At 41.0% G+C, this 13,781-nt stretch overlaps 2 protein-coding genes across 2 annotated transcripts in view; one reads left to right on the forward strand and one right to left on the reverse strand.

The window, feature by feature from the left end:
* Positions 1 to 1,139: 1,139 nt before the first annotated feature.
* Positions 1,140 to 6,376, forward strand: LOC115375899 (V-type proton ATPase subunit d 1-like). Its single transcript, XM_030075492.1, has 8 exons — positions 1,140 to 1,269; positions 3,007 to 3,178; positions 4,349 to 4,527; positions 4,880 to 4,959; positions 5,131 to 5,208; positions 5,396 to 5,572; positions 5,678 to 5,755; positions 6,215 to 6,376. Exons 1-8 carry the CDS (start codon positions 1,140 to 1,142, stop codon positions 6,374 to 6,376), a joined length of 1,056 nt encoding a protein of 351 aa, XP_029931352.1.
* Positions 6,377 to 6,453: 77 nt separating this feature from the next.
* Positions 6,454 to 13,781, reverse strand: part of LOC115374855 (uncharacterized) — a 37,966-nt gene continuing 30,638 nt past the window's right edge. Inside the window, exons 36-46 of the mRNA XM_030074000.1 lie at positions 13,687 to 13,779; positions 13,312 to 13,516; positions 12,112 to 12,299; positions 11,499 to 11,596; positions 10,950 to 11,134; positions 10,519 to 10,724; positions 10,062 to 10,227; positions 9,288 to 9,397; positions 8,897 to 9,022; positions 7,031 to 7,178; positions 6,454 to 6,870 (exon numbers count right to left, since the gene is read on the reverse strand). Of these exons, the coding sequence (XP_029929860.1) occupies positions 6,860 to 6,870; positions 7,031 to 7,178; positions 8,897 to 9,022; positions 9,288 to 9,397; positions 10,062 to 10,227; positions 10,519 to 10,724; positions 10,950 to 11,134; positions 11,499 to 11,596; positions 12,112 to 12,299; positions 13,312 to 13,516; positions 13,687 to 13,779 (1,536 nt within the window). The 3' untranslated portion in view covers positions 6,454 to 6,859. The remainder of the gene's footprint in view (positions 6,871 to 7,030; positions 7,179 to 8,896; positions 9,023 to 9,287; positions 9,398 to 10,061; positions 10,228 to 10,518; positions 10,725 to 10,949; positions 11,135 to 11,498; positions 11,597 to 12,111; positions 12,300 to 13,311; positions 13,517 to 13,686; positions 13,780 to 13,781) is intronic.

A 13,781-nucleotide genomic window follows, 5' to 3' on the forward strand; every position in this document is an offset into this window, starting at 1 on the left:
AATGCTGTGTCTTTGCTCTAGCTTAAAAAAGGTCCACTACAGCCGCGATGTCAGACTAAACCTAAAAGTTGCTTTTAAGAAAACCTCAGGGCTGGATCTTCATTTTGGATTCATTGTGAATTTTTGGATGTCCTCTCTGCATGCATTGTAAGAGGAGGGAACAGAGAGAAAAAGTCTCTTATTCCCATGTTTTTTGAGTCACTGACAAACGTACAGAGCCTGACTAGTTACATTTGTGCACATATTCATTCACCCATGCTGCAGCATGAGTGTCATAGAGGGGGTCTCATGACCTTTATGCCCCAGAGCTCCATGGTCATATGATCCAACGCTGCCAGACCCGCACAGGATAGGAATCAGATCAGCATTTTCCATACATTACATACACTGTGTGCACACACGCACATAACTATATGGTAGGGGAAACAAATGGAGGTGACTCTTTATGTATGTGTGCTTCCAGTCTGACAAATTAGACCATTTCCTCAAGGAAAACCAGCTTCGTCACATTTCCCCTACCATGTTTACTCATCCAGTCAAAAAGCATATTGTTATCCTGTTTTATATAATTTATATTGTTGTATATTTTTCCTAGAACACCAGCAATTGTGAGCTGCATACCTACCTACCTACCTTTTTGATCAGATATATCAATACTGTAGCAATACTGTGAGGATGACTACATGTGTTTTCAGAAAATATGTACACAATGGCATTTTTAATAAATCAGTGAACCACATTAGAAAACATATCACTTTACTGTGATGCAGCCTTTGAAACCAAGACAACACTTAAATGCCGAATCACAACATTATGCTTTCCAAAATCCCAGACAGTATCTGGTCTCATATGCCCGTATTGAAATATTGCCCAGTACCAGTCAGACTAAATGAGTTTGACACGATGAAGTGGTAGAGGAGTGATACCCGTTAGTCTTGAATTAATGCAAACCCGTGAAAAGGAGTGGTGGAATTTTTTGGTGCCGAGGAGGAACAGAAAATAACAGCATGAGTGTTAGTCAGGGAGGCAAAAATGCAGAAGCTGAAACTGTCATAAACAGACTTGTACAGAAAATCATAACCACAGTGCAGCTAGTCTTGTCAGTAAGTGTATGTGTGTGTGTGTGTGTGTGTGGCATTATGGCAACGTGCCCAGAGCTGGTTTTCAATGTGGATCATGGCTACCTGGAGGGTTTGGTTCGAGGAATGAAGGCTGGGATTCTGACAAGCACCGACTATCACAACCTGGCACAGTGTGAAACACTTGATGGTAAGAAATTACATCAGACCATTTAAATTTTTGGATAATTTCAACTTTGCAAATGCACCACTCTGTCATTCACTGTATCAGCAACGAGACCCTATTTCATACAACCAATAATTGTAATGTAACATTCCAGCCTTTTAGTCTCATATTCAGTGTTCAAAATCTCATTTTCTTAAAACAAGAAAAAATTATCTACCAGTGGGAAGAGTTAAGCACACCTGTTCCCGACGCTAATCAATTTGTCTCCAGAATATTCTTGAATAAAGTGAAACTGCATTAGAAAACAAATGGGATTATCTCAACCTACAGGCAGATTTTTTTCACTTCTTTTAACTCACCTTTGAGTTATGATGACTGACATAAATGGCTGAAGACATTTTAATAGAACTTTTGAAGTCATTTATTTATACTTAAGATAAAAAAAAAAACAAAACAAAACAGGCAGAGGCAGCGTATATTTGAGAGACATGTTTCTTCTCTGCTCACTTGCGTTAGAACTACTATAAAACATGCTGCTACCAATAACTTCAATGACACACAAAAAAACTAAAACAAAAAGAATACCTGTATTTACCTATTAACTATTAAATAAATACTTATTTTATTACTGATATGTTTTTCATATGTTTTCTAATGTGGCCCACTATTTTGTATAGTTTAATCACACTGAGTTGTCCCTTCCATTCAGGCTCAACAGAGCCCTGGTATTATTCATGCTGAGTCACTGTAAAGGCTACCCTTAAATAGCCCCAAACCTTTACTAGTATCATTGACAAGATCTGTGTTTACCCTCATGAGTAATGTCGAAATGGCTGCTGTGAAAAAAAAAAAAAAAATCTTTACAAGGAACGACAGATCCAAAATCTGTTGGCATCTCAGTTAGACTGGAGCTGATCAGCAACTTTGAAAAAGAAGAAAGAAAGAAAGAAAGAAAGAAAGAAAGAAAGAAAGAAAGAAAGAAAGAAAGCATCAAAATGATATGAAAATGACCTTTTCAAATTCACAAACTATGCAGCCTAATCCAAGTCTTGACTCTCTATCTTTATGTGGAACATGTCCTTAACCAATGTCCACGAGCACCTGTGTATTCTTTCTTTCTTTCTTTAGTAAGGTACATCATAATAAACGAATGGAGAGTAAGGACTTGGATTATACTGCACAAAAATCAGACATTTCCATATTGTTTTTGCTGTTGTCTGTCAAAGTCGCTGATCACCTCCTTTGTAACAGAAATGGCTACAGTTTTTAGATCCTCGGTTCTCTGAGGCATGTGAGTATCAAGTTTTTTTGGTCAGAAATTCAAGACAGCTCAGGGTGAGTAAGTGATAGAAAATATATAGCTTTTGTGTGAGGTGTAACTTTAATGGAAAACTTTGCCATACACCATAGAGTAAGTGTGTGTGTGTGTGTGTGTGTGTGTGTGTGTGTGTGTGTGTGTCCGTGTGTTGTTGCTCATTGTCAGCTGTTCTGACAGTGGAAGCAATGTGTTGTGCAAAGTTTGTCGAGGGCCACAAATAGACCTGTATGAATGTGTGAAATATAACTCACCGCCTCCTGATTTGAGCTGACTGCCGAAAAGACGATACACCATTTAGTTACTATGGATTTTACTATACCAACACTCTGCCTGATCTCAGTTCACAGGCTCCACTGCACCACGGTGGTGTGTATGCGCTGGGTAAAGACAGAAGCCAATAAAGCCCTTGAGCAATGTCTCTTCTCTCTCACTCCCCTGCACAGACATGAAGCTGCACCTGCAGAGCACAGACTACAGCGGCCTGCTGTCCTCGGCTGACGAGGATCTGACCGTGTCCTTAGTGGACAGCAAGCTGAGGGAGAACCTCGTGACCGAGTTCAGCTGCCTGCGCTCCAATGCCCTGCCACCCCTCTCCACCTTCCTTGACTATATAACGTATGATACGAAATCTTATGGGAGTACTTCACCCAGAATTACATATTTTGTATCATTTCCTCACCCCGAGTAGTTTTTAATGTCTCAAGAAAAAAGATGATCACATGCACAACAACAAAGCTTCCAAAATCTGTAACAGTTGTGAGAGGATAAATTTCAAGGTTTCAGAAACTTTATGCAGCGTAAACCAAATATTAAATTGTGATTTGCATGCTCAGTACGTCCCAATCCAATCTTCTTTCCTTAAAAGCTTGTGAAATGAACTTCCATAAAACACAGGGACCAAAACCAAGTGTACTGACTCAGGTCAGTAAGGGAGCAGGACTCGTGACAAGTCAGAGGCAAGACTTCAGCTCAATGAACATGCGGGCCAGTCCCACACTGATGGTCATGCATGAAGTGTAGCAATTTTTACTGTTATTACATTGGTTTGGGACAGACTGAACATATAAATGGGAAGTCAAGACTTAGATTAGGCCGCACAAAGAGTTTGAGATAATTGAACATGTTCATATCCTTTTTGCAAAGTCAGTCAATTCCATTGTAACAGAAATAGCTACAACCATCATTCTCTGAGAGGCATGCAATCTAAACTTTATGCTTAATGCATCTCACATTCAAGACAATGTGGGATGAGCTTGTGTGATCTTCATTTGGCAAAATTTTTCTTTTCACTTTGGGCTCTTCATCCATTATGGGCGCAGACACATTTAGAAAACAGGGAATTTGTAACATAAAAGTTCCTAACCATTTATGACCAACTAAGATCATGGGTTAATTCCTTAATTCTATCTTAAAAACAAAGCACATCTGAATCTATTAGAGACCATCTCCATAATTTCGTGATGACGTTACTGAGTCATTTCTTTCATTGCTTACATCGGCTGCTGTGACTGAAATAAAAAGCTGCAGTATGGATTCATGGCTCGCCAAATCTAAAAGTGCTACACAGAGAAAGCTCAGTCAGCATGCAGCAAGGTCTTTATACTCCGGCAGTTCATTGCATTCAAAAATTCTCCTTTCATCAAGCACCCGTGCTTTCAGTTTTTCAAAATGCTGGTATATGTGAGGAATAATGTGCCTATAAGAAGGCGAAAAGACGACAGCAAATGTCACAAAAATAAAGAGAGGGCCACTGTGTCCTCTGTCTGTCCTTCCTTGTTGCCATAGCTACAGCTACATGATTGATAATGTGGTGATGCTGATCACTGGGGCCTTGAAGCAAAGGGATGTGGAGGAGCTCCTCCCACGGTGCCACCCATTAGGAGCCTTTGACCAGATGGCAGCAGTGGGAATTGCCCGCACCCCCACTGAACTCTATTCAGCCATCCTGGTGGACACACCGCTAGGTAACCAAACTGCCTCATATTTGTGGCTTTGTGAGAAATATACATGGCACATGGAGTCGTTTCCAAGCACTAGAGATAATTAACCATCAGCAAGAAGCTGTAGTAGAAGGCTGTCTGCTGCTGCTAATATAACGGTGTACAGCACAATGCAGTCAGCATGATGGGTTTCTGCACGGTTTCTGAAATTGCAATAGTCCCTGTGGCAATAAAACATTACTAATACAATAAAATTTTTGAAGCAGTTTGGCAGCTCTGCCAGGGATAAGTGCAGCCATTCGGTGGTAGGATGAACAATGCTACACGCCCCATTTATTTCAAATTGGTACCAACTGTGATGCTGTTTGTGTGATAGCTCCGTTTTTCCAGGATTCCGTATCCGAGTCAAACTTGGATGAGATGGAAGTGGAGATCCTGAGAAACAAACTCTATAAGGTAAGTATAAGCACTCTGCATTATCATTGTGCCCATCAGGTGGCATAATTACCATTATATCATTACACTCTTCACCAATCATAACTGGCTATTACTGGTGAGGAGTTCATAGAGGGCAGATCTTCCTTTTTTCATCAGGTTAGACCTAATCTGTGTTTCTTGTTTTTCAAGTCTTATTTAGAGTCTTTCCACTCATTCTGCAACAACATTGGTGGTGCCACAAAGGATATCATGTGCCCTGTCCTGGAGGTACTGCAATAATTCCCTTGCCTGGCATGGTTACATTTAGTCCATGTGATTATTTCCGTTCATTTGACAAGATTTTCCATTGCATGTGGAGTCTGAGGCTGTTGACTCATTCTTACTTCTTGTGTCAATTCCACCTTTGCGTGCATGCTGTGTGTGTGTTTATGTTTGTGTGTGAGACGGGCTGCAGTTTGAGGCAGACAGGCGGGCATTCATCATCACAGTGAACTCCTTTGGAACAGATCTCAGTAGCGCAGACAGGAGTACACTGTACCCAAACTGTGGGAAACTTCACCCTGAGGGGCTGCGCCTGCTGGCCGAGGCAGAAGACCACGACCAGGTCAAAGCTGTGGCTGACTACTACCCAGTAAGTCTGGACACACTTACATGGACCCAAATATGAAATATTACTCCGTAAACATGGTATGATAATTAATATTTAACTGTGGACACTTTAATCTACACTCTGCAGGACTATAAAATGATTTTTGCCAATCCCGAGCCAGGATCAGCATCCAACACTCTGGAGGACAGATTCTTTGAGCAGGAGGTAAACTAGTTTTATTGTCTCTCTATAAAAGTGTAGTGTCTTGTGTTAAACTGTACCTGCTAGAGCCACTGGCAAAATGCAAGTCACTGTCCATTAAAATTGCCACAAACTTAATCACAACTTGAGAAATTAATTTCAAATGATTTTTTTTTTTTTGATATTGCAAATAAAAATATTTAAACTAAACAACACACTTTGCATTTTGTAATGCAAAGTATAGGGTCGCATCCAATATTTTTACTGTCATAAATTCAAAAGATAAATCTGACAAGTTGGCCTATGGGTAGAATTGTAATATATCATCTTTATATACCATACAGAGCTGAAACTGAACATTACCAGCTGCAAGCACCAAAACCACATCCTCAGTTTGATCACAGCATGGCTTTCTGCTCGTCAGCCTGTCTTTGTTCATCTGTGTGGCTCTGTCTGTCCCTTCGTCTTTCATCTCTTGTGCAGGTGAAGCTGAACACACTTGCGTTCCTGCAGCAGTTCCACTTTGGAGTATTTTACTCCTACATCAAGCTGAAGGAGCAGGAGAATCGTAATATTATCTGGATTGCTGAGTGTATCACACAGAGACAGAAGTCCAAGATAGACAACTACATCCCCATCTTCTAGAGTGCAGGCTAACTGAGCAACAAGCTGGAATGCATACAGCATGCTTATAACAATGTAATAAATGCACTTTATAAAGCTGCAGTAAAAATATGTGTCGACCCTTTATGATTAAAATTAGATTGTGAGGATGGACTGCTGTAGTTGCACCCAAGTCAGTCACCCTTGTCTTCGGCACTGGTACAGATTACAGATCATAAAATGATGATTAACAATAAAGCACTGCAAGGGTAAATGTTACAGACAGTATTGTTCACATTCACATTATTGAGACATTGTTGAACATACAGCATGTCTAAACAGGACAATAATGCACTTTACAGGAGGTATGAAAATACTTAACTATACAATACAGTATCAAATCAGAAATGTAAGTGCACAAGTAATAAAGTACAAGAAGTGGTATAAGATAGCACTCTCAGCTGTAGGAGCTGGCAAATGAGAGCAAAAACAGTCATCCTTGGTCCTCATAAGGTCTTCCTTTGTTTATACTTGTACTGAAAAAAAATACAAGTGGAAAATAAGGTACAAATAAAAATTATTTTTTGCTTTCAATAAATTCGAAATACCTGCAACATTTTGAAAGAACAACACTATGGACAAGATACAGAATGCGTTGGATCGTTAACATCTCAGGTGTATAATATTTTGACTTACAGCATTGGACAGGGACCTCCAGTGGGATGTAGTTTTGCTGGCAGAGAAGAACAAAAGCAGCTGCTAATCTGCAGGAAGATCTTGATGGGCCTGGGAAAGAGCCACAGTGGCTCCTCTCACAAACTGACAAGAACTGGCCAGGATCCACCTGAGAGAGAGGCAGTAAACAGATGTGCAGTGCATGTATGCATACTGTTGAAACAATGCAGGTCACAGTGACTCCAAACATGATTTATCAGACAATACATAAATCCTAAAGGTGCAGCCAATTCAATTTCGTAATCCCACAATTACTAAAAAGAATGCACAAACCCTGAAATGAATTTTCTTTGTGTCAGTCACATGCTCAGGTCAGGCAGGGAACCAGCAATACGCTAAATACAGGACAGTTCAGCTGAAAACATGAATACTGATTATTTATTAAATATGAATATTTGTCTTTTGGTGTTCCTTTTGGTGATTAAAAGACTTTAGTTGATTTTCTTTTATATGAAGGGAAAATAAGTGAAAGCATGATGGTAGCCTCAGTTTCAGTTCCACTCTCCAGTTACCCCACTGGTCTGAAAACCACAGTGCACTGGGAAATTACCATCTACAACTAATAAATGACCATGACATATTAATGAACGATCACATCATCAAATAATGGACATGCACTGTATATCCAAGTGCAATCGAAATCTGCAGAGCAAAGGCAAAATCCACCACGCGGCTGAATCCCTTTCAGAAAGACTGCAGCTTCCACAGGAGCAGAGTCTTCTGTCCACGTTCTTAACAGGAGATCCATCTTTTTCTTTTTTGGAGGGAAAAAATCTGCAGAGCTGACATGTGTTGAGACAGAGTGGGGACGCAGTGGCTTATTGGCTTATCAGCAGGTTTGAATGTTGGCCCTGATCTCTCCTGCGTGTTTGCATGTTCTCCCGTCTTTGTGTGGGTTTCCTCTGGGTTCTCCACTTTCAGTCCAAACACTTGCAGGTGCAGAGAAGATGCTAAATTGCCCATAGATATGAAAGGGTTTTCCTGTAACATCTATTCATATTAGGGGTGTAATGGTTTATTCAGTGCATGAGTGCATCAGTTCTGCCAATTCAAGTGTGCCAGCCTTCATAAAAAAAAATTACATAGCTTAGTCTGAACCGATATGAAATGCCTGAATGAATAAATGAAAAAGGTAACACAACCTGGGCTTGAGGGTTCACATTTTAAAGCTGCACTAAGTGACTTCTGACCACTAGAGGGCGTTGAGAGCTCAAACTCGGTTTGTAAACATAGGATCAATACTGTTTCTGGATTCACGGCAGATTGCTTGTACAAAACTGAAAGTTAAGGAGAAAAAAGTAAATTTTTGGGATGGAAATGATGGATACATTTCACTCTCACAAGGCTCTTGTTGGATGACTTGGATAATTTTGTCTCTGACCTTTATTTCGAAAATATGGCAAAGCTGCAGACTTTTAGTAGCAAGGTAGCTGCTTTGAACCAACTTTTTCTGTTGCAGTGCTGATTTCACACGCACAACTGACCTGATACTTCGATACGCTGTCTTAGTGCAATTTTCAGAGAAGCTGTGCATAAAGTTGAAGCAGTGAGGGGGTGATGTGGAGGTCAGAGGATGAGCTTACTCAGGCCGACGGACACATTTAGAAAGCTCAAACCAGGAAACAACAACAGGGTGGCTGTAAATTATATGGTGGAAAGAAGCTTCGCAGTGATGACCCTCACATTACAATCACTCCTTTTACTTTAAAAGAAAAGTTCTTCCAGTGTTTTAACGATTCCTAGATTGCATTACGTAAAATCCCTTTAAATTAAGACAATCCAAGATATAAAACTGCCCACACAAGTCAGCTGTGCTGTTCTACTCACCACTCTGAAGCAGGAACTCAGTGGAGAATCAGGCGAGGAGAACAGAAAGTCACAGTTCACTGGGTTCATTTCTGCCGCGGAGCAGGGCACCTTTACGGCTGGTGGCCTGATACACTCAGGCCTCATCTGAAGAGACAGACAGAAGATCATCACCGTATTGAACAGATGAGCAGAGTGGATGTAACACTTGACTGTAATCATTTTTCCTGTGATGGAGTAAAGTACTAGATACTATGATGTCAAGCAAGATCCTGCCATAAACTAATACCACCACCTACAAACACACACACACACACACACACACACACACACACACACACACACACACACATACACAAATGCAGGATTCCCATGTCCCCATTTGATGTACAAGCAATTCTCTCTGCCTTACCAGCCAGCTGTAGATGAAGTCGGCCATGTTCCCAGCTTGAGAGCCGTCAGACAAAACAAAATCATTCCCTGCTTCATTGTCATTGTTTCCCAGGAGACCAGTGGACACACCTGTATCATATGAAATGTTTTATTGCAAGTCATGAAGTGAAAATAAAATTCCAGCCTAAAACACAAGACCACTAGGCCTATTTAAAACTTTGGACTGGCGATGGACATTGTTTTTCTGGTGCTGTTTTATTGTTTGATACTGTACTTTTGTTATGCCATGGCTAGTTGAGCCAAAGGTGAATCCAAGCACATCACTGGATGATATTCTCTGCACAGCTGTAAGTGTATTTAATAAAAAAAAAAAAAAAAAAAAAATCAGTGATCTAAACCACAATTGTATTCTGTATGTTTTCAGTGTTGACCTCTAAAAGGGGAAGCATGGCCTTCTTTGTAGACTTATATGCAGCAATGTCAAACAAACACACAGAGTGAAATCCATCAGAGAAAATGGAGAGCTCACTCCTTTTTCCACTAACCTCCATTGTAACTGCACCTGCTCTTTATTTGCATTGTGTTTCATGAGTTTAGCAATGGAAAAATGGAAGAATTACACCATAAACACACCAGAAATGCAATGTAAATCATAAATCCATGTTTCTAAACATTGTTGATGTGTTTTAAGCTTGATCCCTTTAACTGTAATTAACAGTAATGATGTTCATGAGTTAGAGAAGTATATTTAATGAGCCACAGTAAAGTCATATGGAATTTACTGTTTTCCTACCATGCAACCATCCATCGAGCGTCAGGCTGCACACCTCCAGCGACAGATCACACAAAACCAACACTCCGTTCTGATTGGAGATTTCCACAGTGTTTGAGCTCCTTTTGATGGCCACTCCATTTTCCTTTTGCTGTGATGTGTGCATTGCATGGCAGTTGACCTTCACCTGAAACACAACAGTTTTCTCCTTAGTAAATGTTCCCTTTGTGGGAAGATTTTTTTTCCAGACCTTGTGCACTAGTGTTCATAAATACAAAATGCAACAACATTTTTCCTGGTGCACAGTGAGGAATCAGAGGCAAACTTAAACAATACCTGGAAAGCAAATGAACATGAATCGGCGCCAAACTGCTTATCGGTGTTCCAGTCTGCATGTATATCCTCTTAAACCATGCTTTATTGTACCACGTTTGTCTCAGTGGGTTTTTTTTTTTTTTTTAAATCTGGGAGGCATTACCTGTCCATTCTGCTGAATGCTGATGCTGCTGTTGTTCATCCCTACCACAAGGAAGCGCCGGGAGTTTGAGTCTGAACTGAGCAGCAGTGTGAAAGAGGGGTTGTGGGCGACATCTCGAGCAAGAAGAATGGGACACGAGCCTGGCAGCTCATACAGGTGCCCATCAAATGACACTGCAAACTGATCTGCTACCAGCAGAGCTTGGTCTGGTGGTCAGAGACAGATAAAGAGACATACAACAATACAAAATTATGTATCACAGTATGTTCTAGTCCTCTACTGTAGGATAGCATGTGTCAGAGTCTAATGTCATGCTATCTTTGTACTACATTAATGCCTTTGTAAAAATGGCATCGTGTGTACATTGTAGAAAAAGTGTAATGATCACAAATGCATAAACGGCGCATGACTCATGTTCATAAATGGCTCACGTGTGAAGGGGCTGTCCATAATCCTCCTCTTGAGGCGGTAAAGCTCAGCAGTGGGCCTGAGAGAGGTGAGGGCCTGCAGGGGTCTCAGGAGCCACTCCTCCAAAATGATTTCCACCACACCAGCTTCAGCAACCCTGGACCAGGGGACCCGCGGCAGGGGCATCGACACCGACACTGAACATTCTCTGGAAAGCCGAAGATGTTTATTGCACAATGTCAATTTGGAGAAGAAAATAAATCTGAAAAGGCACAAGTGAGAAAAGTGGGAGCCTGAACAAAAACAAACACAAAAACGTGTATCACAAGATTAGAACCACATGCACAAGTACGTATGAGCATATCATGAGCACAAAGGTTATGTAATACGTATGATTGTGTGGAGAGGGAGGGCCGAGGCCCTGTACACTGCTCCAGTTTATCCACACTCAATTGTTTTTTCCTCTCTGCTTACTCAGTGCCCTACATCACAGGGTTGTCCTAATTATTATAAATGAATGGAAAGAATAGAGAGGAGTGCTTTTCATCTTCCTAGACTCAGACAAGGAATACCTTGGGGAGAGTTTGTAGACAGACGTAAGTCGTTTCCTGACTCCAGACAAGGCTGTTGCCAACCTGTTTTCAACCCAGTGGACCGTCTGCTGGCCTACCTGATACATACACACAGACACACAAATGAATATACAAATGCAGGCATGAGCATGGACATATCCATATGTAGGCCTACTCAGCAATACACGCATACACTGTAAACCCATTTGCTCACACAAACATTTGTGCACACACATGCAGATACAGTATAAAACTGTCTAAAGAAAAGGGCTTGGAACTAATAAACAGAAAATCACTTCCCAGCTTATGAATATCAAGATTAACTCTAGATGGACATAAAATCAGTGGTACTTAACATGCGGGTTGAGACGCCCCCCAGAGATGGGGAAAAAGTTATTTCTACTACACAAAATAATTAGCATGCCTTTACTCTAATTTCTCTTTTTTCCTTGTGGAATACTGAGTAGTCTTCAGCCTTGTCAGCCTCTTTCTCTGATAATTAATCAATTAAAATAATGTGAAAATCTACACTGCCTGTGACACAGGCGGGTCAGGAATAGGCATTGCTTTATTATAAGGGGTCACAGGCTGTACCAAATAGTAAGCTCCTCACCAAATCCAGGGCGGTGCTGAGGGCGGAGAGGCTGGCCTGAGCCAGTGGTCTCAGCTGAGGGTTCTCCAGCAGAGGAGGCAGGACTTCTAGCAGCCTGGACGTCCACAGCGACAGAGCCTCCCTCCACAGAGGCTCCAGCCTCTGGCCCGTCACATCATGGTACACTCCTGCCAGAGTGGCGAGCGGCCCTGAGGATGGGACAGAATGGAATGTCAGGCAAAGTTTAACTTCTTACTTATTACAGAAGTTACAAGTAACAAAACATTACAGTGGACAAAAAGGCAGCTAATACATTATAAAGCACATGAGGAAGATACTGTGTGGAACATGACATATGATTCAGGGCTAAGAACAAGCGTGTGTGCCGTGCATTAATAAGTGCACACGCTCTCTGCCTTGGCCCACGTACCTGTTATACAGAACTGCCCCTGTGGGCTTTAGAAGGAATAGGTAGGGACATTAAAGTATTTTTAAATGAGTACCAAGTACCACTTTTCATTTCTGAAGTGTGAAGCCATGTTGAAGAAACATGACAACTGAGCAGAGGGCATTCTCTCTGTCTCTGCTATCCTCAGGATGTGTGGCCTTATCAAGATGTGTGATTGCCTTGCCACAGTTTTATCGTTTATCCTATCTCAGTAGCCTCATATTGTGATGATATACTGCAATTTTAGAGCACTGTGACACACAATAATACTGTCTATCCTCGCATTCATCCAATAGGGCTTTTTTAAGCCCAATATCATTTTGGATATTTTTACTACTAAACTATTATTGTAAATGTCTTTTTAATGAAATATTTGAATAAACAAAATTAATAGAAAACATTGCAAATAAAAAATAAAGAGCTTTGAGAGATACTGAGAGATATAAACTGCTAATATGGATTTTTCAATGTTAAAACTGCTAGGCATGAAACATTTTAAAGAATTATTGTTAATTATGTTCTATTATTATTATTATTATTATTATTCTATTTGGTTTGACATTACACCCAACATCACCAGTGCTCAATGGGATGAACATTTATTTGAGTATTTAACATTTGATTTGCTATGCATATATCATATTGCGATATACATCAATACTGAAAAAAAAAATTGTATTGGAGTTGTGATATTGAATTCAACCGTATCATGCAGCCCTACTTGTCAGTGATACACCACCATTTACAACACTGAAACACCAAGTTAGACTCACTCCTGAGCTCCTGTTGTCCCAGCAGCGAGGCGTGCTGCAGCAGACTGAGAAAGCGAGGCAGGCTGTCGGTCAAGATGTGTCGGAGGGGGCCCCTCTGCCACAGGGCCCATAAACCTCTGTCACTCTGCCCCAGGAGAGCCTCTGCTGGCTGGGTAAGTCGAAGGGGCACAGCGCTCAGCTCCTGGAGTAGCTCACTGTCTCTAGACTGGGAAGAATGTGCAGAAAAGAATCACTTGACATTGTGCAGGTTTGATCTTATCTGTCAGACCCATTGAAGGGCTTCCTCATGATGATGTCTACTGTAAAATAAACATTATCGGGTGGAAGCCCATGTCATGGCTAAGCCTGAGCCAAGACTGCACAATCTCTGGTTACCTGCCGTCTGAATTCCAGGAGAAGATGCTGTAATGTCTTGATTCTCTCCAGCAGCTTGTTCCTTATCTGAGAGCTCAAATGATGAATTCGCGCCT

The sequence above is a fragment of the Myripristis murdjan genome, chromosome 17 (genome assembly GCF_902150065.1).
Source record: "Myripristis murdjan chromosome 17, fMyrMur1.1, whole genome shotgun sequence".
Taxonomy (NCBI): domain Eukaryota; kingdom Metazoa; phylum Chordata; class Actinopteri; order Holocentriformes; family Holocentridae; genus Myripristis; species Myripristis murdjan.

Coding starts and splice junctions, on each gene's coding strand:
- LOC115375899 (XM_030075492.1), top strand. CDS start 1,140: ATGGCAACGTGCCCAGAGCTGGTTTTCAATGTGGATCATGGCTACCTG. Junction 4,528..4,879: donor CCTGGTGGACACACCGCTAG/GTAACCAAACTG, acceptor TTTGTGTGATAG/CTCCGTTTTTCCAGGATTCC. Junction 5,756..6,214: donor ACAGATTCTTTGAGCAGGAG/GTAAACTAGTTT, acceptor TCTCTTGTGCAG/GTGAAGCTGAACACACTTGC.